This window comes from Oryctolagus cuniculus, chromosome X (genome assembly GCF_051225735.1).
Source record: "Oryctolagus cuniculus isolate XC-2025 breed Fujian yellow rabbit chromosome X, ASM5122573v1, whole genome shotgun sequence".
Lineage (NCBI taxonomy): Eukaryota > Metazoa > Chordata > Mammalia > Lagomorpha > Leporidae > Oryctolagus > Oryctolagus cuniculus.
Genome location: NC_142888.1, coordinates 5,647,986 through 5,671,368, shown reverse-complemented (window position 1 = coordinate 5,671,368; position 23,383 = coordinate 5,647,986). Strand labels below are relative to the sequence as shown.

Below are 23,383 nucleotides of genomic sequence, written 5' to 3'. Positions count from 1 at the left end.
TCAAATGATATTTGGTCTTTTCAGCCTAACTGCTTGCTTTTGATGTGAAATTATTAACTTGTTAATACATGGCATAGGAAATATTGAGATGGAAAATGTAAACCAAGAAATGATTAAATTTTAAAATGCAAATACTTAGTACTTTTTGCATTTTCAGCTCTAAAGAAGGGTTTTCTTGTAGCAAACGTATCATAGTATTTAAAATTAAAATTTCCATTTACACTATTTTAATGTGCAGTTTCTAAAAATTGTAACTTTAACACATTTTAATAAAAATTTATACTGGGGGAATTTTAGGATAAATTTTAACTGATACATTTAAATGCTAAATTTTCAGGCATTAAATATAGCTTTATAGTATACCACAGTACTCCTGTGGATTGAGGTTTGCACCTGGAGTGGAGATAGGAGCTGTGCCAGTAATTCATTTGTAATAAATTACAGTTCTTTTTTTTTAATTTATTTGACAGCTAGAGTTAGACAGTGAGAGAGAGGCAGAGAGAAAAGTCTTTCTTCCGTTGGTTCACCCGCTAAATGGCTGCTACAGCTGGAGCTACCAAAGCCAGGAGCCAGGTGCTTCTTCGTGGTCTGCCACGCGGGTGCAGGCGCCCAAGCACTTGGGCCATCCTCCACTGCCTTCCTGGGCCACAAGAGGAGCTGGACTGGAAGATGAGCAACCGGGACTAGAACCTGGAACCCATATGTTGTGCCAGCACTGCAGGCGGAGGATTAACCCAGTGTGCCACGGCACTGGCCCCATAAATTAGAATTCTATCCATTACCCAGTGGAAAAACTGAAAACTTTATCAACTGGTTTCCTCTTTGGAAAAAACTGAGGCTGTAAAAAATAGCCTAATAACTGATGTCCCCTTGTGGTTGGCCCACTTTTATAGTTCTATTTAAATAGCTTATCTTTCTCCTATAAAAATTGTTTTAAGCTATACATTTTTGGAGCATGGAGCGGGCTTTTGTAACATTAAGTCCCTTTAAGCAGAGAGCATTTGTGATTCCTTGTTAGTGGAGATTGGTATGGGCTGTTCTAGAGTTTGGCAGTGAATGTCTCTTAGCTAGTCATCATATACAGTAGGACGCTTAGAGAAAATTAGGAGGAAAAGGGAAATGTACCTTTTAATGAATCAAGGAAACTGTAGCAGTGACATCAACCTGCTACATATCACTTTCCTGTCTTGGTGTCTCAGCAGGAAATTTTCTCCAATGCTGCTCGTCTGAGAGCAGGTAGCATGAAAAATCAGATGAAATCCTTTCCTCTGATAAGTTATTAAGACCAGTATTTAGAAGCATTGAACATTTCAGATAAAGAATATCTATAAGCCCCTTATAACTCTAGAACAATTTCAAATATTTAGCTAAGTAAAATAAATAAATATGTGTACACTTGTACCCACATCCCCAAACATATCTATCTGATTAGTAATGTTATATGATCAAGATATTATTTATTCCATTGGTTCTGCTAGTATTTAAAAATACTTAAAAGTTCTCTTCTGAATTTATCTTCAGAGCCTGTAGCATGCTCATAAAGAACCCCAGCATTGTAATCTCAGTTTTTTGGACAATGAACTTGATTTTGGGGATGAGCATTTAGAATTAAGTCCAGAAGAATAAGATAGGTGCAAGCTGATTACTGCCCTTTGGGTAAAAATAAGATATAAATATAAAATAAGGCATTTTCTCCTGTGACACTTAAATTGCCTCCAAATGGAGAATATAAGGGTAGTTTTAAGCAAGAGTAGCATCTTGGAATAAGGTACTATTTTTCATTATGATACATGAAGACTGATGTTCAATTGAGTGTTCAACCTCTTCACTGTAAAATAAAACACCCAATATATATATCATTGTCTTACTGTCATGGTCTCATTCCCATAGGGCTAGTATAAAAATTAAATGAGATAATGTTGCTAAAGTCTAAGCTACCATGTTTGGCATATGGTAATCTCTCAATAATTGTTAGCTAAATGTCATAATCATCACTTTATAATAGTACCTAGAGGTGAGGAGCGCTCTTAACAGAAATCATGAAGATTCAGAAGGCATTTAAATAGTAAGATAGCTGGGGCTGTATAATAAATGGTAGCATTTCTTTAAGGATACATTTAAGGTGAACACTGTAATTGGTGTTAATGGCAGTAACTTTGCTGATAACTAAGACTTTTCTGAGAGTTTAGTGAGACTTCATGGTTAATCTGTTAACAGAATTTGCTTTCAGGATGCTGTTCTAAGCTTTTCATTGCTGATACTGAAGTATAAGGATTTTTATGAAGTCAGAGATTCTTGTGTTTGATAGCAGCTTTTAAAGTGTAGTGGTATTTCAAGATGTAATCTTGCTGGATTACAATGTTTCGGCCATTCAGGAGTAGGAAATGATCTCAGATTATTTTGCATATTAAGTGTCTTTAATGCCTTGTATTTGAAGTAAAAATTGTTTCACTTAGAATTTTGAGGATTTTTTGTTTGAGTAGCAAATATTTAATAACCTCTGATTTGAAAAGAACTCAGAAGTGTATATCTATAGCTATTTTCTCTTCCTTGTTATTGTACATGCTTTATAGCATATAATTTAGCGTCTTAATTATAATAAAAGATAAACATAGTTTTATAGCTATCTTAACTTTAATAAGTTATTTCCTCAGCAAAAGAGTTTCCAATTTAGTTAAACATTTGCAAATTATTCTAGGGTTGCTTCTAGCTATTCCACAGAGAGACAGATGTCACATGATTTGGTTGCCGTTGGCAGGAAAAGTGAGAACTTTCATCCAGTGTTTGAACATCTTGACTCAACTCAGAATACTCAGAACAAACCTACAGGAGAATTTGCTCAGGAAATCATAACAATAATTCATCAAGTTAAAGGTTGGTATATTTTGCACATACATTAGGGATAACACAAAAATAATGTTCTGACTTTTCGCAAGATATAGGTAAATACCTGAGATACAGTTTAATAGTAAAATAGTAAACTATAATGAATATAGTTCAATAGTATTTTAGTATAAGTTAGATTGTGAATTAGGAAATCTTTTGGAGAGTGTATCAGGCATTGATTCATTGATTAAAACTTATTGTTCTTTATGTGTAGTTTCAATAACCTAGTACTTCAACTGTTAGTAGATTAGGAATTACAAATTTAGAAAAAGACTGGCTGCTGCAGAAGACAGGCATTCCAAGAGCAGTGAGAAACAATAACTAATAGCCTTATAGGGAAAAGAGAGAAAACAGATGTTAACTCAAGAAATCCAGAAATCTAGGTCATTTTGTGATATTCTTAAAGCCCCTGAGGGCATTCCTGCAACTTTGGGCTGTAAGGATGTTGCTAAGTGATCAATGAGAGATTCCAATTTGCCTTGACAGACTTTATGACATCAGAGTTACATAATAAATACTTGAAAGATTTTCATTAAATTGTGAATGTTTTGTTTTTGCTCTGGCAAGTTTCCATTAATTAGAAAATTCAATGATGCAGACAGCTTTCCCCAGTGATGCTGCATACATAAGGCAGTTATGGGTATCATAAGCTGGAGGCCTTAAAAATTTTCAAAATTTTTATTTTGTACTTCCTACTAAGATATTGGCACTAATCTTTTCTACCATCATAAAACATACTTTGAAACTGAATTATTTTCTCTGCATCCCTCAAACTGAGGCATATATTTTCTTTAAAGCATGCAGTTTGTCTGAAAGAGTTCACTCTCTCAACTCCAGGCCCTCTCACCCAAAGGAAGTGTGATTCTTGACAGAAAGAGAGCTGGTATTATAGAAAAATCCAGGAGATTGTTCCAAAACAGGAGCAGTGAATTAGGGAAAAGAATTGCCTAAGTAGACTCCTCATAGATCTTGTGTATTCTCTTTCTCTCTGTCCTGTTAAAAGCCTATTGTGTGGCTGATTTCAAAATGTGTTCATGAACTTCAGGTGATGTAAAGTGAAGTAGGGGCCTTCTGTAATATGTAAATGTAATATTTAGCATTTGTTCAGGATTATTTTGATGTTTCAGGGTTGGTTTTGGGGTTAATTTTTATTGTCACTGAACTGTAAAGCTCTGTGCCATCTTTAATTCCCAGATACAGTAAGTTCTTATCTTGGAGAAGAAAGGTTCTTACTTTGAGAGAGCCACTGTCTTTTCCCTTGGACAAATAAGCAGACATGTCAGATAGGAAGAAAATACTTAGATTCCCTAATCAGGTGTTTTTTACTTTTGCTTGAACTTGAGAAAGCACTTGAGCACTGTAAATTAGTCTGAAAAATAAGTTGAGGTACCACATATTTTCAAGAGAAAACAGATTGGATTTTGAAAAACGTAGTCCCTTCTTCCTGTGCTTATAATCTTTTAAGTTGAATCAGTTTTGCATTGAGATAAAACTATTTGTTTCCCTTTTTAGCAAATTATTTTCCATCATCTGAAACTACTCTGCATGAGCGTTTCTCAAAACTGCAAAAGACACAGGATGCAGATATAAATGAACTTAAATTGAGTTCGGATCCAGAAATTCACAGGTAATGATTGATTATTGTATTCTCATTTAACTCATGAGAATAAACCTAGCAGCAGGTATGGGATAGAGTTGCTTTCTGAGCTTGCTCGGCTGGGCTTACTGTATACTCTAAGTATATTTATAACATGAAAACAGGACTAACCCAAGCAGGTACTGGGCCAGTGCACATTAATGGAATAGGTTGCATTTACACTATTGAAAAGTGTTGTGTAACTTTAAAAAGCAATGACCTGAACAGCCCTTGTCGTGATTGTTGAGGAACAGTTCTATTTTTCTTTTCTTTTTTCTTTCTTTCTGAATACCATTGGTTTAAGTCTTTACCTAACATAGAATTAATCATATATGTAAAGTCAATTGAAAAATAGATCTTGGGGGGAAAAATAAGGGTGGGAATAAGAGAGGGAGGAGGAAGTCTATAACTGTAAAGCTTTATAGTTCTGCATACATGTCAATGGACTTACTTCTAAGTGTACAGTTTAAAAACTTTGCATGGGACCCCAAATCCCATTAAGCTGAGTAGTAAAAATGCCATCTCAAGTGTTACAGTGACCAAATTAAGTGTTAAAGTGAGCATATAGATCGAACTAAGTGTTAAATGCATTATATAAATATGATCTAGTGTTCACTAATAAGAATAGATAGAAATAAAAAGGAGAGAATGCTCCAACATGGGAAGCAGTCCACACAGCAGACTCAAAGAATGACAATTGCTTTAAATAGCACTCTGACCTCGGAATCAGGTCTTAAGGCATTCTGATCTGGCTGAAAAGCCAGTGAGAGCATTTCAGGCATGGAAAGCCAAGACACTGTGGCAAAAAAAAAAAAAAAATGTCCTACATGAAGGATCTCCGTGAGTGAGACCCCAGTGGAAAGAAGGGGCCATCAAACAAGGATGTACTTCTCTCTGAAGGGAGGAGAGAACTTCCACTTTGCCTTTGGCTTTGCCTGAATACTGACAGAGACTGCAATCTCAAAAGGCTTCCATAGCCCGGGCAGCTCATGACAAGAGCGTCAGGTGATCACTGATGTCATACATAATAGTGTTAATTGTTAAATTAACAGCAGGAGTCACTGTGCACTTACTCCCCATGCAGGACCTCTGTCCTAAATGAATTGTACTATGAGATTCAACTGTAAAACTTGTTCTCAAACAGTTTTTATATTTAGTGTGTGCTTGTGTGCAAATAGTTGAAATATTTATTTAGTATAGAGTGTGTTAAAAATGAATCTTAATGGAGAATGGGACTGGGAATGGGAGAGGGAGGAGGAAATGGGGAGGGAGTGGGGGTGGGAGGGCCGGTATTGTGGGAATAATCACTATTTCTAAAGATGCACTCATAAAATTTATATGCATTAAATAAAAGGTTTCTAAAAAAAACATGAATTGGGAGAAAGCTGGGGGAAAAAGTGTTGTTTATATGTATAGAACTTTGAAAATACATACTTGACTAATTTTGATTCTGCTGTGTCTATAATAATTGTCTACAGAAATTATCATTCAAAGAATGAAATATAATTGTCATGCTATTGAAATCATGGGTTGCTTCATGTGGTCTCAAATGGCTGTTCTGGGGGTAGCTGGATGAAAACATGTGTCATCTTCTGCAGGCATTTGTCCAAGCAGGTGCTGCATCCTGACTCGTGAGCTGGACTGATCAGTGTTAGGATCACCAGAGCAAAGTTTGAGGCCACACAGACTAGTGATTTAGGAACTACAAAAACTGCCCTGTAATGTTCAAAGTTTATGTATGTCCTAGACATTTATATATAGATGAAAAACCACCTAGTATAGGTCCTTTCTCCAGGACCTATAAGGCGTATTTGAAGTTGCATTCTAGAGTAGTAAAAACAGGGTATCAGTGTGTAATATAATTATTTATAATATATGACTTTATTATTCTAGGAGAATTGATATATCTTTGGCTGAGCTTCAGAATAAACAAACTACAGCATATGACTCAGAACAGGTAAGTGAATACAATTTTTGACAAAAGATTATCTTATTGTTGCCATACTAATGGGAAAGGGGATTGATGATTGGGACTGAAAAAGGAGGTGGAAGCACATGAGAAGGATTGAGATCTAGAAATCTGAAATTTAAAAAGCTCTTCAGATGATTCTGATTATTAGATTGGAGTGCGAATACTGAGAAAAAATGAAAATATTTACAAAGAAGGACAACCTGTAGAGATAACAGCTTTTAAAATTGATAGAAAATTATAGCATTTAAGATTCAGTCCAAAACTCCACACTGTAAAGCTTGTGGAAAGTATAGTCAATACCTATTTTTCTGAAATAGTCATGTGGAATATATTTTGAAATGTATTCATATAAAGTGAATGCAGAGGAACTAAGTTTCATTTGATATGGCCCCTTTAACTGTAGAATGTAGGAAAGATTGTCTAGGGTGTGAACTAGCAAAATAATGGAAATAATACATAATTTCTTTCTGGCCACAGGTTGTGTGTGGTTCCTACCCAACACCTCTTCTGTTTTCTTTACTATTTAGAAGACAGTCTTGACTGGGAATTGGGGAGAAAACTAGCTTTTGTTTTAGAGGAAGTATACCAAGTTGTAAAAGAACTGCTAATTTATTCATTGAAAGTACAGGGTTTTTGTAGAGGAGAGACGAAATATTTTTCTGATAGAATATATAAGTATTTTTTTTTACTTTTGAATTGCTTATAATTGTTACTGAGCTTTGAGAGATAGTTATTGAATAAATGATATTTTCAGAAAATTCCTAATCGTCAAAATACTATAATCAATTTACAGGAAATTTGAGGAATTTTTTTAACTCACCTATAATTCAACCACTAAAAATATTGTTTGAGCATTTTTTCTTACAATCTTCAATCTTACATCTTGCATTTTAATGTTTTTTGTTTTTATATCCTTTTTTTCTGAATCAATAATGATATTCTTTTTATGTAAAATCTGATTTTATAATTGAGGATTTTTAAAAGTTTTAATGAACTTTTTTCAGTAAATGTTTTTCTACATTGACTTCCATATACTATTTGTTACCATAATTTGAGTGGTTGAACATTATTCTTTTGAGTTAAGTTTACCATCATTTATTTAATCATTTTTCCTTCCTCTGTGTTTTTTTTTTTACATTTAGGCTTTTCTGGTTTTTTTCTTAAATATAATATTTTGAATAGGCTCATATTTAGGTATATAGTTTTTTCTTAGGAATACTGTCCCAGAAGGGATTCCTAATTCTATGTTAAGAACTTTCCTGACTGTATTGTCAGTTGTGTTCTAAAATATTTTTAGCAGGATGATGAGTCCAAGATAATTTATTTAGGCCTTTTAAGTAAGATTTTTATTATATATGGTCTTTGTGCAACTAACAGTAATGTGAATGGTGTTTGTGTTTTGTCAAAATTCTTCAGACTGTGGTCAAAATAATAGATCCAAATGACCTACGGCATGACATTGAAAGGAGGAGAAAAGAACGGTTACAGAATGAAGATGAGCACGTTTTTCACATAGCTAGTGCTGCAGAGAGGTAATCAGTAGATGAAAAACATGTTGTTATCAGGAAGCTTTTGGTTCCAGCATCTTTTTCAATTTTTGTGTGATAATTTTCATTCAATTGAGGGATTTGACCCTTCAACTCTGTTTTATATGTTTAAGTGAACTCTATTAAAATGTTTCAGAGTTACTCAGTGATCACTGTATGTGGTTTGATTTAAACAACAAAAGTTATGGGGTAGGTGGGATGTTTGAGGTCTTCATAATTCAGGAGGGGAGTTTAACAACTTTTTGAATATTTGCAGGAGTCAGGACCAGCAAGCTTATGGACTATTGGCTCAAGTTGATTGAAACTCTGATACATTCTGCCCTTTAGATTTTGAAGTAGTCTTTAGTATTAAATTTCTCAAAGTCATTACAGGTCTTTTTTGGGACTCTTCACAGATGTCTGTCCATGAAAGAGTCAGGTATGGTAGAAAATGCAGAGGATATCTAAATTTGAATCTCATTTCTGCCAATTTATAAACTGTTTGATCTTGGGCAAATTTGCTTAGTCTCTGGAGATTCTCCACCTTTAAATGATGATAAAACTGATATGTGATGTGAAGCAGTTGTACATATTAAATGAGCTGGCAAATGTGAAGTGCTAATACCATACTTAGCAAATACATCATCAGTAGATCCTCATTTTACTTTTCCAATCCCATACCTCTTTTTAAGGGCTCACAATAGCCTAGATTGGTCCCAGTCAGTTTATCTCTAATTATGGAATTCTAATTCTAATATGTGAAACTCATTGCAACTTTGGGACTACATATGATTTCAAGGTATAATTGAATGGGACAAAATTTCTGCTTTGCACAAGGGTCCTCACATTGATTGGATCTCCCAAAAAGTGGGAATGTATGAATAGAACAGGTCTGTGATAATTGTTTTCCCATAATCCTTAGTATCAAATTATTACAATATTTGACTAGACTTTTAACTCAGATCCTTAGCTAACTAGGCCTTGGTCAAAATACTTAGAGCTTGTTTAAAAATTGATTCTGATATAAGTTTAGGGCTAACTAAAAGCGAAACTATGTATTTTGGCATACAAAATAATTGACAATGTAGTAGTAAAATCTTGTCCCTTGCTGGGTGAAAGTCTGTAATTTCCTAATATGATAGGAATAATGTATTGCTTGACCGCCCCCCCCCCTCCCTTTTTGAGAAGCAGAGAGAGAAAGAGAGACAGACAGAAAGAGCTCCCTGAATGCCCTCAACAGCCTAGCCCAAGCCAGGCTGAAACCAGGAGCCAGGACTCAGTCCAAGTCTCCCATGTGCGTGGTAGAGCCAGTTACTAGAAGTAGCACCTGCTACCTCCCAGAGCATACACTAGCAGGAAGCTAGAACTGAGAGCAGAGCCAGGACTTGAACCAAATGTCCAAATGCCTGCCCTGACTGTACTCTTTTATGACATAAGCTTACTGTCATGCTTTTCTTGAGTCAGCAAGTTTAAGAAACCCAGTGTACCAAGAAAACAAGATTTTAAAATCAGATTTAAGATGATCAGTATATTATAAAGACCATCTAATGCCCCAGGATATGTCTTTACCCTTTGAGGTGATTGAGAGCTTGGAGTTAGATCTGAGTTCATTGCCTACCTCTTAGACGCCTAACTATGTGACCGACTTGGACAAATTACCTAGTCTCTGTTTCCTTATCTGTAAAACAGGAATAGGAATTAGAATTACCTCAGAGTGGTGGTTAAGATTTAAGAAAGTGATGAGTGTAAGGTAGAGTAGCTGGTCAGTGTTAAATATTATTAATGTTACCTTTCAGGACACTGTTGAAGCATGCACAAATGTCTTCTTCCATGGTGTCTTTTACTGGGTTGGTAGGATTATTAAATTTGTATTGGACAGTTGGTACCACATATTGGAGTCATGAGGATTTTGAAAAGTTGAGATATTACCATAGAATTCACTCTTTGAAAGTAAATGATTTAGAAGTTTTATAACATATTCACAGAGTTGTGCAATTATCTCTAGTATCCAGGTCTAAAACAAAAGGAAACCCTGTACCCATTAGCTATCAGTCTTCCATTTCTCCTTCCCTCCAGCCCCTAGCAACTAGTATTTTATTTACTGTCCCTGCAGATTGGTCTATTCTTGACATTTCATATAAATGCAGTCATATAATACATGCTTTTTGTGATTGATTCTTTCATGTAGCCTAATATTTTCAGTGTTCACCCATGTTGTAGCATAAAGATTCATTTTATGGCTGAATAATATTCCATTGTATGGACATGTCATATTTTATTTGCTCACCAGTTGGATGTTTGAATTGTTTCTACTTTGTGGCTATTGTAAATAATGATGCTATGAACATTTTTGTGTAAGTTTTTTTTTTTGTGTGTAGACATGTTTTCATTGGGTGATAACTCTGTATTTAACTTTTTAAGGAACTACTACTTTCCAAAGTGGCTGTACCATTTTATATTCCCATCAGCGATGTGTGAGGGGTCCAATTTCTCCACATCCTTGCCAGCACCTAAAATTGTTTCTCTTTTTTATTGATATATAACTTTTATCCTAATTTTATCTCACTTTATCCTAATTCAGTTTCCTTATTAAAATAAGAAAAACATTTAATTTTAGCCTATCATCTTAGAAATTTAGTTTATTGAGGCTGGCACTACGGCGCAGCAGGTTAAACCATTACCTGCAGCACCAGCATCCTATATGGGCACCGATTTGAGTCCCTGCTGCTCCACCTCTGATCCAACTCTCTGCTAATGCACCTGAGAAAGCAGCAGAAGATGGCCCAAGTCCTTGGATCCCTGCACCCATGTGGGAGACACAGATGAAGCTCCTGTCTCCTGGCTTCAGCCTGGCCCGGCTCCAGGATGATGCGGCCATTTGGGAAGTGAACCAACGATGGAAGATCTCTGTAACTCTGTCTTTCAAATAAATAAATAAATCATTGAGAACAAAGAAATTCAGTTTATCGAAGTTGACCTCATTATATCTTTACAGAAATCTTTTTAATTGAGTAAAGTATACTTTCCTTAGAAATTTAGAAAAATTGAAGCACAATGAAATTACAATCACAAGATATAGTGATTTCCCACCTGCAAGGTTGTCCCTTAAAAAGTTGAAGGCAGGTTATGTGTCTGTGTTTGCTTGCCATGTATCCCACTGCCTTGAGCTCAGTTTGTATTTGTTGAATGAATGAAGACTTTCAAAAGGAACAGATGAAACTGAGGAATCAAATTATAATCCATTTCAGTCTGGATTACTATTCCCTGATGCACTGGGATCCTTCACAATCAGGCCTAACACTTGGGGGTTCTGTCTAGTCTCCAGGATCCTGCTGTTCTCTGTGTGCTCCCACTTGAGACCAGTCTCTTAGCCTGATGTCTCTGTGTCTTCTCCTGACTGTTTCTCTGCTTCCTAACTAGTGTTATCAAGTTCCCTACAGTGTTATGAACATGTTATGTTATATAGGTATGCGATGTATGTGATGAAGTAGCTTAAAAATAGTATCAGTGAACTTTGAGAATACAATAAACTGCAGGACTTCCTCTTTTAGCCAGGCAGTTTGTGGGACCACATCTGTTCTTATTCTTGATATTGTAATAATCTGTAATCTGTATTGAACTAGAATGAACTGTATAAAGATATCTTACTCATATATTCAACAAATATTTATTTATTAATGTCTTTGTTCTAGTTACTATTCTAAGTACTGGTGATACAGTGAAAAACTACACAAACCCCTGTCTTCATGGCACTTAAGATTTAATGGTAGGAGAAAGAAAACAAATAAAATAAATATTATGTCAGTGAAGTGATAGGTGAAAATTAAAGCAGAAGAAGCAGTGTAATACAAAAGAATGATATGTGTGGTATTTTACTTAAGGTATTCATGTGGTGTACTTATGACATTTTAAGAAATGTAGCAGGAATATAAATTAAATTAGGGTTATTTGAAGGGGTAATATTTAAAGAGAGGAACAGTAAATACAAAGACCCTGAGGTAGGAGTATGCTTGCTTTTGTTTAAGAAATAGAAAGTGATCTCTAGTGGGGTTGCAATGTGATGGAACAGGGAGAGAGTTAGTGAATAAGATGAAATCATGAATTGCTTTGAAGGACATGAAGACTTTGTATTTCACTGTTCATGGGAATGTAAACTATTACAACCGTTATGGAACACAATGTGGAGATTCCTCAGAAATCTGAAAATAGATCTACCATAGCACCCAGCCATCTCACTCCTGGGAATTTACCCAAATGGAAAAAAAAAAAATCAGCATATGACAGAGTTATCTGTGCCCCCATGTGTATAGAAGTTCAATTCACAGTAGCTAAGATATAGAATCAACCCAGATGCCCATTGGCTGATGACTGGAAAAGGAAATGTGGTATATATACACTATGGAATACTACTTAGCCATGAAAAAGAATGAAATGCTATCTTTTGCAACAATATGGATATAACTGGAGACCAAGATGCTTAGTCAAATAAGCCAGTCCCCAAAAGACAAATCATATATTCTCTCTGGTATGTGATAGTTAGTATAGAATACAAAAAAGAATGTATATTAAGAATGAAACTGACATCTTATGATTCAGTTATTGTTTATAACCCTTGTCTATATTCCTGTTACTTTTTACTTGTTGAACATTATGGTTAGTGGTTCATTAAGCCTGTGATTATAAAAGAAATTGAAAGTATGTTATTACAAAAATTAAAGGAACAAAAAGAAGGAAGGGGGGATAGAGGGAGGAAAGTTTGGTTATCTTCTTAGAATTGTATCTATGAAATACTTGAAATCTGTTTTCTTTAATAAAAAATAAAAATTTTAAAAAGACTTTGTATTTTACTCTAAGACCAGAAAACATTTTGGATTCTAACCAGAGAAGAGACAGAGTTAAAATTTAAAAAAAGAATCACTGTAGTTGCTCAGTGGGAAATGGACTATAAGAACTAGAAAAAAACTATTTCTTTCTCATGTAAGAAAATAGATGGGGCAAGAATTGTGGTGCAGTGCGTTAGACTGCTGCTTGGGACACCTGAAGCCCATTTTGGAGTGCCACTTTGTTCCAATCCAGCTTCCTGCTAATGCAACTGAGAAGCCAGCAGTTGATGGCACAAGTGCTTAGACACCTGCCACCCACATGGCAAATTCCAGATGGGATTTTGGGCTCCTGGCTTCAGCCTGCCTAGCCTTGGCTGTTGTGGGCATTTGGGGAGTGAACCAACAGATGGAAGATCTCTCTGTCAGTCTCTTTCAGACTTAGAAAAGATTAGAGGCAGGAAGTCTGCATAGTAGAGTGGCACCATGAGGGAACAAGGCTCCTTAGATCTTACCCCTCCCATATCCTCCTGTGCATAATTTCCACCTAATGGTCCAAGACACATTTTTATGTTCTAGGCATTGTGTCCTCCTTATAGCCTTTCCTTTAAAGATTTCTTGAAATTTATATATGGTGCTTTAACACTTCATCCAAAATGTAGTTCTATAGCCATACCTAACTGCGGGGAGACTGGGAAATATGTTCTTCAGACTGGGCATTCATTTGCCTCATCAAAAATGAAATAGCAAAGGATTTTTTAAAATTGTTTAGGGACTGAGATTGTGATGCAGTGGATTATTTTTTAATATTTATTTATTTGAAAGTCAGAATTAGGCAGAGAGAGATCTTCCATCCACTGGTTCACTCCCCAGATGGCCACAACTGGCAGAGCTGCACTGATCCGGAGCCAGGAGCCAAGAGCTTCTTTCAGGTCCCCACACGGGTGCAGGGGCCCAAGAACTTGGGCCATCTTCTGCTTTCCCAGGCCATAGCAAGGAGCCGGATGGAAAGTGGAGCAGCTAGGGCTCGAACCAGCACCCATATGGGATGCCGGCACTGCAGGCAGCAGCTTTACCTGCTATGCCACAGCACTGGCGCCAGTGGTGCAATGGATTAAGACTGTGTGGCCAGTGTGTTGGAATTGCTGGTAAAGTCATTACCTGTAATGCTGGCGTCCCATATAATTATTGGCTCAAGTCCCAGGTGCTCCACTTTCCATCCATCTCCCTGCTAATGGCCTGGGAAAAGCAGCGGAAGATGACTCAAGTGCTTGGGCCATTCCCACACACATGGGAGACCTGAAAGAAGCTCCTGACTTCAGCCTGGCCCAGCCCCCGCCATTGTGACCATCTGGGAAGTGAGCCAGCAGATGGAAGACCTTTCTCTGTAGCTCTGTAGCATCCCTTACCGGAATGCTGGTTCCATCCTGGCCCAGCCCTGGCCATTTTGGCTATTTGGGGAGTGAACCAGTGGATAGAAGATTTTCCCTCCCTCCCTCCCTCCCTATCTCTCTTACTCTACCTTTCAAATAATCTTTAAAACATAGTTTATCATAATAAAATATACACATGATAGAATTTACCATTGTAGCCATTTTTAGGTGTACAGTTCACTAGCATTAAGTATATTCACAGTGTTGTACAATCATCCACACTATCCAGTTCCAGAACTTTTTCATCTTATTAGACAGTAACTCCCCATTCCTCCCCTTCCCAAACCCCTGATGGCTTCAATTCTTTGTGATTCTCTGAATTTCTGTATTTTAAGTATCCCATATGGTAGTACCATGCAGTATTTCTTTTGTGTCTGAATTCTTTCATTTAGCATGTGTTTAAGGTGCAATTCTGTTGTATCATATGCCAGAATTTCATTCCTTTTAAAGGCTGAGTAATATTTCAGTGCATGAGTATGATACATTGTGTTTGTTTTTCTGTTGGACATTTGTATTGGTTCTACCTTTTGGAAATAGTGGTGTTATGAACATTGAGTTCCTGTCCTAGTGTGTATAAAGTAGTTTTGATTTGCATTTTCCTGATTAGTAATATCATCTTTTTATGTGCTTATTGGACATTTGTGTGTCTTTTTGATAAGTTTTGATTCAAATTCTTCATCCATTTTTTTAAAGATCTTATTTATTTATTTGACAGGTAGAGTTATAGACAGTGAGAGGGAGAAACAGAGTAAGGTCTTCCATCCACTAGTTCACTCCCCAAATGGCGGCAACAGCCAGAGCTGAGCCGATCCAAAGCCAGGAGCCAGGAGCCTCTTCCAGGTTTCCCACATGGATGCAGGGGCCCAAGGACTTGGGCTATCTTCTGCTGCCTTCCCAGGCCACAGCAGAGAGCTGGGTTGGAAGAGGAGCAGCCAGGAGTAGATCCAGCTCCTATATGGGATGTGGTGCCATAGGGGGAGGATTAACCTACTGCGCCATAGCACCAGCCTGCCCATTTTTAAGTCAAGTTATTGTCAAGGTATAAGAGTTCTTTATTTATTCTGGATACTACTTTATCATATGTATGTTTTACAAAGAAGATTTTTAAAAGTCCTTTGTTTTGTTTACAGATGTAATCATGCATGCTAATGGTAATTATTTGGAAACATAGGATAAAATATAAAAAGTGAAATATAGAGCATTCTTAATTTCACCATTCTTAGATGACCACTGTTAAAATTTAGTACATTTATCATCATCTAGTTTTTCTGGGCATCTATGTGTATACTTTAAATAATTGAAATTATCCTGGATATATAGCTTTGTACCCTATTGTCTTTTGCTGTTATTTATTTATTTATTTATTTATTTATTTATTTGAAAGAGTTATGGAGAGAGAAGGAGGGAAGAAGGGAAAGAGAGTGAGCTTCCATCTGCTGGTTCACTCTCCAAATGGCTGCAATGGCCAGAGCTGGGCCGATCCAAAGCCAGGAGCCAGGAGTTTCCTCCGGGTCTCCCACGTGGGTGCAGGGGCCCAAGCACTTGGCCATCATCCACTGCTTTCCCAGGCAGGGAGCTGGATCGGAAGTGGAGCCGCTGGGACTCCCTCCGCACCCATGTTGTAAGCTGGTGTCACAGGTGGCAGGTTAAGCCACTGCACCACAATGCCAGCCCCCACCCTATTTGGGCTTACTATCATATCATGAGCATTTTGATGTAACAAGATTTTGTTTTGTTTTGTTTTTAACATTTTAAGAAACCCTGAGTATCTGTTTCATGTCAGGTTCTAGGGTCAGAGCTGAGGTCACAAAATGAGCCGTCCACAGTGCCTTCTCTGAAGGAATCTTGGCTTGTTTGATTCACAGACAGATACATCAGTCATTACAAACATGGAGTGATGTTATGAACACACATATGCTGTATGTGCACATAGGGGACAGGACCTAGTCTGCCCTATAAGGCTTAAGGAAAGCACTCATGGAAGAGGTACAAATGGAGCGATTTAAATCTTGAAGTTAGTCTCCGTGGAAGGCACTGCATGCGCAAAGGTGTGCAAGCAGCAGAGGTTGTGTGTGTGCCAGGAACATCATTAAATGTTGCTGAAATTCAATGTGCACGTTGGGGAGATTGGAGTGAGGCAGTAATGGGGCTCATGATGAGGAGTGTGGATTTGTCCTGATGGCAGCGAGGAATCCAAGGGAGGGACTGAAGAAGGGCAACAAGAGCAAGCATTTGTTTCACCACAGAACAGGATCTGCAGAGGACACTGGAAGGATCTGAGCAGCATTGTGGGGGAGGTGTGGGATGGCATCGGAGAGGAATCCCCAAGGGCATAGGAATGAGGCTCCCAGGATCAGGCAAAGCTTGAGGAAAAACCTCCCTCCCAGATCGGGCTGCATGGGAAGAGTTCCTGTGGCCTCAGGACCTCATGATGACAGGCAAAGGGAGCCTGTGCCTTGCTGCTGGGGCTCGTCAGCACCAGAGGCTTCAGCTCTGCCAGTGAGGACCAGGAGGAAACCCCACTGAGCTGCGGCTGCTTGCACCAAGAGTCTCTGCGGAGGGGGCCACCGAGGCTCTAGAGCAGTGAGTGTCTCTCAGAAAGCGCACCTTCCACACAGAATTCAAGGCTTACACCACCCAGGAAGCCTGTCCTGGACCCCAGGTCGGGAATCTCATTTTCCCTGTGGCTGGCTTCCAACTTACCTAGATAGTATGTGTTTAAAAATGAGGGTTTTAGCCCTGCCAACTGTCATTACTAAATGAGAGTTTAGTACTGTCATTACTAAATTGATAGTCATTACTAAGTGATAAATGATGTACTACTTACTCTGAAGGGGCTTCTTTTGATATTTGTTTATTTGTTGGAAAAGGACTAACTAGTAAAAGATTCTTATTTTCTCTTTCATCTTATTAGGAGTTATCTGCATTCCACTTTTCCAAAGGTGAAGAATATTCTTGCTGAGGAATTTCGAAAGCCTACACAGCATATAAAACCAAATGTTACAAAGTTTATTCAGGAACCTTACATGGTAAGATCATAGGTCCAAAATTTTCATTTTTTGTGCATTCTCCTCAAATATCTGTATGTACAGGGATTTCCAATATGTTTCATAATTGTGATAATGAGTGTAACTGTTCATTAAATACATGCCACAAGATTCTCTCATTGGATTTTTTATAGTACAGTTTTCTTAAGATTTTTTGGGAATAGTTTTATTATAATTTGCATACTATAAAATCCACCCATTTTAGGTATGTAATTTAATAATTCTCAGTAAATTTGCTAAGATGTGTAACCATCACCATAATCTGGTTTTTAAAATATTTTTATTACCCAGTAAGAGTCCTTGTGCTATCTAAGAGAATATCTAACAGCCTATTAGATATTCCCTGTTTCCACCCCCAGCCAACCATTAATATACTTTCTGTTTTAAAGATTTGCCTTTTTATATACAGCTCACAAAATGACTGCTGGCTTCCATAAGAGGTAGCTTAAGATGGAATCCAGAGTCTGTGTGGAACCTACTGTTAGCCGTAACATCCATTATTTTACTGCTTTCTTTCTGCAAGAAGCAAGTTACTGGGCCCTGCCCACACTCAAAGGAAAGAATAGTTGGTGGGGATTGCTGGAAGCCATAGCAATAGGCACCTAGTGCAGTCCTCCCTCTGGCCAGACTCCACAGAAAATGCAGTAAACAGAAGGTTCTAAGACTGTTGATTTTAGAAAATGGCAACCGTCTTGAGAATCAGCCCTATCTACCTTTTCTTTTCCCTCCAGAGGATTCAAATTCTTTGTAGGTACAGAGTTACTAATGTAGTTCTTTCTCTTATTTCTAATACTTTCTAAGCATGGCAGAAGCTTCTCCTCAAATCAGTTATCTAAGTCAGCAAAACCTGCCTCCTGCATTATAGAGGATTTGTGTTCTTAGCAGAAATAATTGAGCAATTCCTCATAGTGGTGGCTTTCTTTTGTGAATGCCTGAAGAAATATGAGATTTACAGTTAATTTTCTTTTTTTTTTTTTTTTGTATTTTTTTTTTGTATTTTTTTTTTAACTTTTATTTAATGAATATACGTTTCCAAAGTACGAATAATGGATTACTATGGCTTCCCCCCCATACCGTCCCACCCACAACCCTCCCCTTTCCCACTCCCTCTCCCCTTCCATTCACATCAAGATTCATTTTCGATTATCTTAATATACAGAAGATCAGCTTAGTATACATTAAGTAAGGATTTCAACAGTTTGCTCCCACACAGAAACATAAAGTGAAAAATAATAGATGATTTTTTTTTAATGATGATGAAATCAGATCAGACCTATTGTCATGTTTAATCCCAGTGAGAGTCAAGTTGGGAGTTGATAGTTTCTTTTCTTTTCTTTTCTTTTTTTTTTTTTTTTTTTTTTTTTTACAGAGGATCAGTTTAGTATGCATTAAGTAAAGATTTCAACAGTTTGCACCCCCATAGAAACACAAAGTGAAATATATTATTTGAGTACTCGTTATAGCATTAAATCTCAATGCACAGCACATTAAGGACAGAGATCCTACATGAGGAGTAAGTGCACAGTGACTCCTGTTGTTGACTTTACCAATTGACACTCCTGTCTATGGCATCAGTAATCTCCCTATGCTCCAGTCATGAGTTTCCAAGGCTATGGAAGCCCCTTGAGTTCTCTTGTATTACATAAAAGTTTTTTTAAAGTACTTTTTACCTGCCCTTCACAAACTGCCATGGTTCATGCAAAGGAAGGAGATGTATGTGCGTTCCTCTAGCTAAGCTCCCTGCTCTGTAGTCTGATTCTCTGCATTTTACATGTGGTTTTTTACATGGGAAAATGAATTTAATGAACTTTTAAAGTAAACTTTAAAGTACAGTAACCCAAACTAATACTTGTTTCATGCAGAATTATATTGTGCAGAGTACAGATGTCACCACTCAGAAGCCATCTGGAGCTGAGGGAAAACGTCAAAACAAAAGAGGCAATAAAAGACCTAAGGTATTGAGTGTTTCTGCTTATTTCTGGTTTTGGGTTTATGCTTTGGGCGGAATGTTTTAAGTGTTAGCAAATTAATGTCTTTTTGGCATTTTTTCTTTTTTTTCATTTTTGATTCTCTTTATATACAGAAGATCAGTTTAGCATACATTAAGTAAAGATTTCAACAGTTTGCTCCCACACAGAAACACAAAGTGAAAAATACTGTTTGAGTACTAGTTATAGCATTAAATCTCAATGTACAGCACACTAAGGACAGAGATCCTACATGAGGAGTAAGTGCACAGTGACTCCTGTTGTTGACTTAACAAATTGACACTCTTGTTTATGGCCTCAGTAATCACCCTAGGCTCTTGTCATGAGCTGCCAAGGTTATAGAAGCCCCCTGAGTTCACCGACTCTGATCATATTTAGACAAGGCAATGGTCAAAGTGGAAGTTCTCTCCTCCCTTCAGAGAAAGGTACCTCCTTCTTTGATGACCTGTTCTTTCCACTGGGATCTCACTCACAGAGATCTTTCATTTAGGTTGGTTGGGTTTGGTTTTTTGTGTTTTTTTGTTTTTTTTTTTTTTTTTTTTTGCCAGAGTGTCTTGGCTTTCCATGCCTGAAATGCTCTCATGGGCTTTTCAGCCAGATCCGCATGCCTTAAGGGCTGATTCTGAGGCCAGAGTGCTGTTTAGGACATCTGCCATTCTATGGGTCTGCTGTGTATCTCACTTCCCATGTTGGATCCTTCTCTCCCTTTTTTTATTCTATCAGCTAGTATTTGCAGACACTATTCTTGTTTATGTGATCCCTTTGGTTCTTAGTCCTATCATTATGATCAATTGTGAACAGAAATTGATCACTGGGACTAGTGAGATGGCATTGGTACATGCCACCTTGATGGGATTGAATTGGAATCCCCTGATATGTTTCTAACTCTACCGTTTGAGGTAAGTCAGCTTGAGCATGTCCCGAATTGCACATCTCTTCCCTCTCTTATTCCCACTCTTATATTTAACAGCGATCACTTTTCAGTTAAGTTTCAGCACTTAAGAATAATTGTGTATTGATTACAGTATTCAACCCAAAGTATTAAGTAGAACAAACAAACAAAAAAATACTAAGAGGGATAACATACTAAGTTGTTCATCAACAGTCAGGGCAAGGGCTGATCAAGTCACCGTTTCTCATAGTGTTCGTTTCACTTTAACAGGTTTCCTTTTTGGTGCTCAGTTAGTTGTCACCTATCAGGGAGAACATGTGGTATTTGTCCCTTTGGGATTGGCTTATTTCACTCAGCATAATGTTTTCCAAATTCCTAACAGGGATCACTTTTCAGTTAAATTTAAACACCTAAGAATAATTGTGTGTTAATTACAGAGTTCAACCAATGGTACTAGAACAAAAAAAAATACTAAAATGGATAAAGTATTACATTGTACATCAACCGTCAGGACAAGAGCTGATCAAGTCACTGTTTCTCATAGTGTCCATTTCACTTCAACAAGTTTCCCCTTTGGTGCTCAGTTAGTTGTCACCGATCAGGGAGAACATATGATATTTGTCCCTTTGGGACTGGCTTAATTCACTCAGCATGATGTTTTCCAAATTCCTCCATCTTGTTGCAAATGACTGGGTTTCGTTGTTTTTAACTGCTGTATGGTATTTTTCAAATAGTAGGTATAAACTATGATTTCTGGACATTTATAGTTTTTTTTTAAAGATTTTTTTTAAAGATTCACTGATTTATTTGAAAGAGTTAAACACAGAGAGAGAGACAGACAGACAGAGAAGGAGAGGTCTTCCATCCTTTGGTTTACTCCCCATTGGCCGCAATGGCTGGAGCTGCGCCTGTCCGAAGCAAGGAGCCCAGAGCTTCTTCCAGGTCTCCCATGCAGGTGCAGGGGCCCAAGGAGTTGGGCCATTTTCTACTGCTTTTCCAGGCCATAGCAGAGAGCTGGATTGGAAGAGGATAGCCGGGACTCAAACCGGCACCCATATGGGATGCCAGCGATGCAAGCTGGGGCTTTAACCCACTGTGCCACAGCACTGGCCCCTGTATTTACTTATAAATAGTTTAGTGATGGCCTATTCTCTCAGGACTTGATTTTCAAATATGTTTTTACCAGTGGAATCAATTTTCAAATATCACACTAAGATAAATAGATGGGGCTGATGTTGTGGCTCAGTGGGTTAATGCCCTGGCCTGAAGCGCCAGCATCCCACATGGGTGCTGGTTTGAGTCCCGGCTGCCCCACTTCCTATCCAGGTCTCTGCTATGGCCCGAGAAAGTAGTAGAGGATGGCCCAAGTCCTTAGGCCTCTACACCCAAATGGGAGACCCAGAAAAAGCTCCTGGCTCCTGGCTTAAGATCAGCACAGCTCTGGCCATTGCGGTCAATTGGGGAGTACACCAGAAGATGAAAGACCTCTCTCTCCTTCCGCTGTGTAACTCTGACTTTCAAATAAATAAATCTATAAAAAGAGAGAGAGAGAGAGAGAAATAGATAAAACAGGAGCTGATGCTGTGGCATTGCAGGTTAAGCCACCACCTGCAATGCAGACATCCCATTATGGGCGAGTCCCAGATGCTCTTCTTTCAATCTCGCTCCATGCTAATGTGCCTGGAAAAGCAGCAGAACATGACCCAAGTCCTAGGGCCCCAGCACCTGCATGGGAGACTCAGAAGAAGCTCCTGGCTCCTGGCTTCGGCCTACCCCAGCCTCAGCCATTGCAGCCATTTGGGGAGTGAACCAGTGGATGGAAGATCTGTCTGTCTGTCTGTCTCTCTCCCTCTCTCCTTCTCTCCCTCTCTCCCTCTCTTTCTGTAACTCTGCCTTTCAAATAAATATATCTTTAAAAATAAATGAATGATAGATAAAACAGATACAACTGGAGTGATACATTCTAATTATGTATACATCTGTATTTTATATAAATGATAGTTTTCAATCAACCAACAGGCTTGATCATCTGGAATACCTCAACCCTCAAACAAATTGAATAAGAATTATAGCACAAAATATTATATGTCTTGTCTCCTTGCTGTCAGAAGTTGAAGTGTTTTTTAAATCCGTTTTGATTGCCTTTTGTCCTTATGATAAGTGCTGTATTCATATTTTTCTTTTTAAAAAGATTTATTTACTTATTGGAAAGAGTTACACAGAGAGAAGGAGAGGCAGAGAAAAAGAGAGAGATCTTCCATCCGCTGGTTCACTCCCCAGTTGGCCACAAGAGCCAGAGCTTCGCCAATCCGAAGCCAGGAGCCAGGAGTTTTTTCCGGGTCTCCCCGTTGGGTGCAGAGGCCCACGGACTTGGGCCATCTTCCACTGCTTTTCCAGGCAATAGCAGAGAACTGGATCAGAAATGGAGCAGCCAGGACTCGATCCACCACCCATATAGGATGGCTTTACCTGTTATGCCACAGCGCTGGCCCCTTTATTCATATTTTTCACTCTATGTTATCTGTTTCCCTTGTTAATCTCCCCCTCACCCCCCAGTTTAAACGTTTTTGTGAAAGTAGCAGGCAGGCTTGAGAGAGTAGTTAGCTCATAAATAGGAAGTTAGTATGAGCAGAAAGGTAGTAGAACTATCCTAAAATATTAGACTAGAATGGTAGTTAAGTGACTTGCCTTCTCCAGTATCAAAATTTTTAGATGTTGGAAGGTTTCTTCTTTTTTTTTTTTTTTAACCTGGCAGTAACATAATTTATAGGTAATATGTGGATTACATTTTAGCTAGTGGTTTGTGTGACATTGGGTTTTTAAAAATAGCTATGGCCATAGAATATATAAACATATACTGTATTTTGTTCTCTTGAGTAAGGAAGCATCAAATCAAGTGAAAATGCAAGGTTGGTGTCACAGACAGTACAGATAGGCTCTCAGACTAAGTGCTTCCTATGTGTTACTCCTCTCTTTGCTTAGATATAGTTGATAGTAGTATTTTTCTTTCTTTTTTTACTTATTTGAAAGTCAGAGTTACACAGAGAGACAAGGAGAAGCAGAGTGATAGAGAGGTATTTCATCCACCGGTTCACTCCCCAACTTGCCACAACAGCTGGAGCTGCGCCAATCCGAGGCTAGGAGCCAGGAGCTTCCTCCAGGTCTTCCCACATGGGTGCAGGG

The 23,383-nt window shown here is 37.9% G+C and overlaps 1 protein-coding gene across 46 annotated transcripts in view; it reads left to right on the top strand.

The window, feature by feature from the left end:
- The window catches only part of BCLAF3 (BCLAF1 and THRAP3 family member 3), a 92,161-nt gene that overhangs the window by 34,434 nt on the left and 34,344 nt on the right, over nucleotides 1–23,383 (top strand). For 25 of the 46 annotated variants that reach the window (XM_089324906.1, XM_089324901.1, XM_008272426.5 and 22 more), the window contains 6 exons: nucleotides 2,699–2,874; nucleotides 4,399–4,513; nucleotides 6,416–6,479; nucleotides 7,911–8,026; nucleotides 17,188–17,302; nucleotides 19,183–19,275. In XM_089324906.1, coding sequence (XP_089181032.1) covers nucleotides 2,699–2,874; nucleotides 4,399–4,513; nucleotides 6,416–6,479; nucleotides 7,911–8,026; nucleotides 17,188–17,302; nucleotides 19,183–19,275 — 679 coding nt within the window. Of the gene's footprint in view, nucleotides 1–2,698; nucleotides 2,875–4,398; nucleotides 4,514–6,415; nucleotides 6,480–7,910; nucleotides 8,027–8,297; nucleotides 8,465–17,187; nucleotides 17,303–19,182; nucleotides 19,276–23,383 lie in introns of those variants that run through there. The other 21 variants (XM_089324904.1, XM_008272428.5, XM_070067178.2 and 18 more) reach the window with 5 other exon arrangements.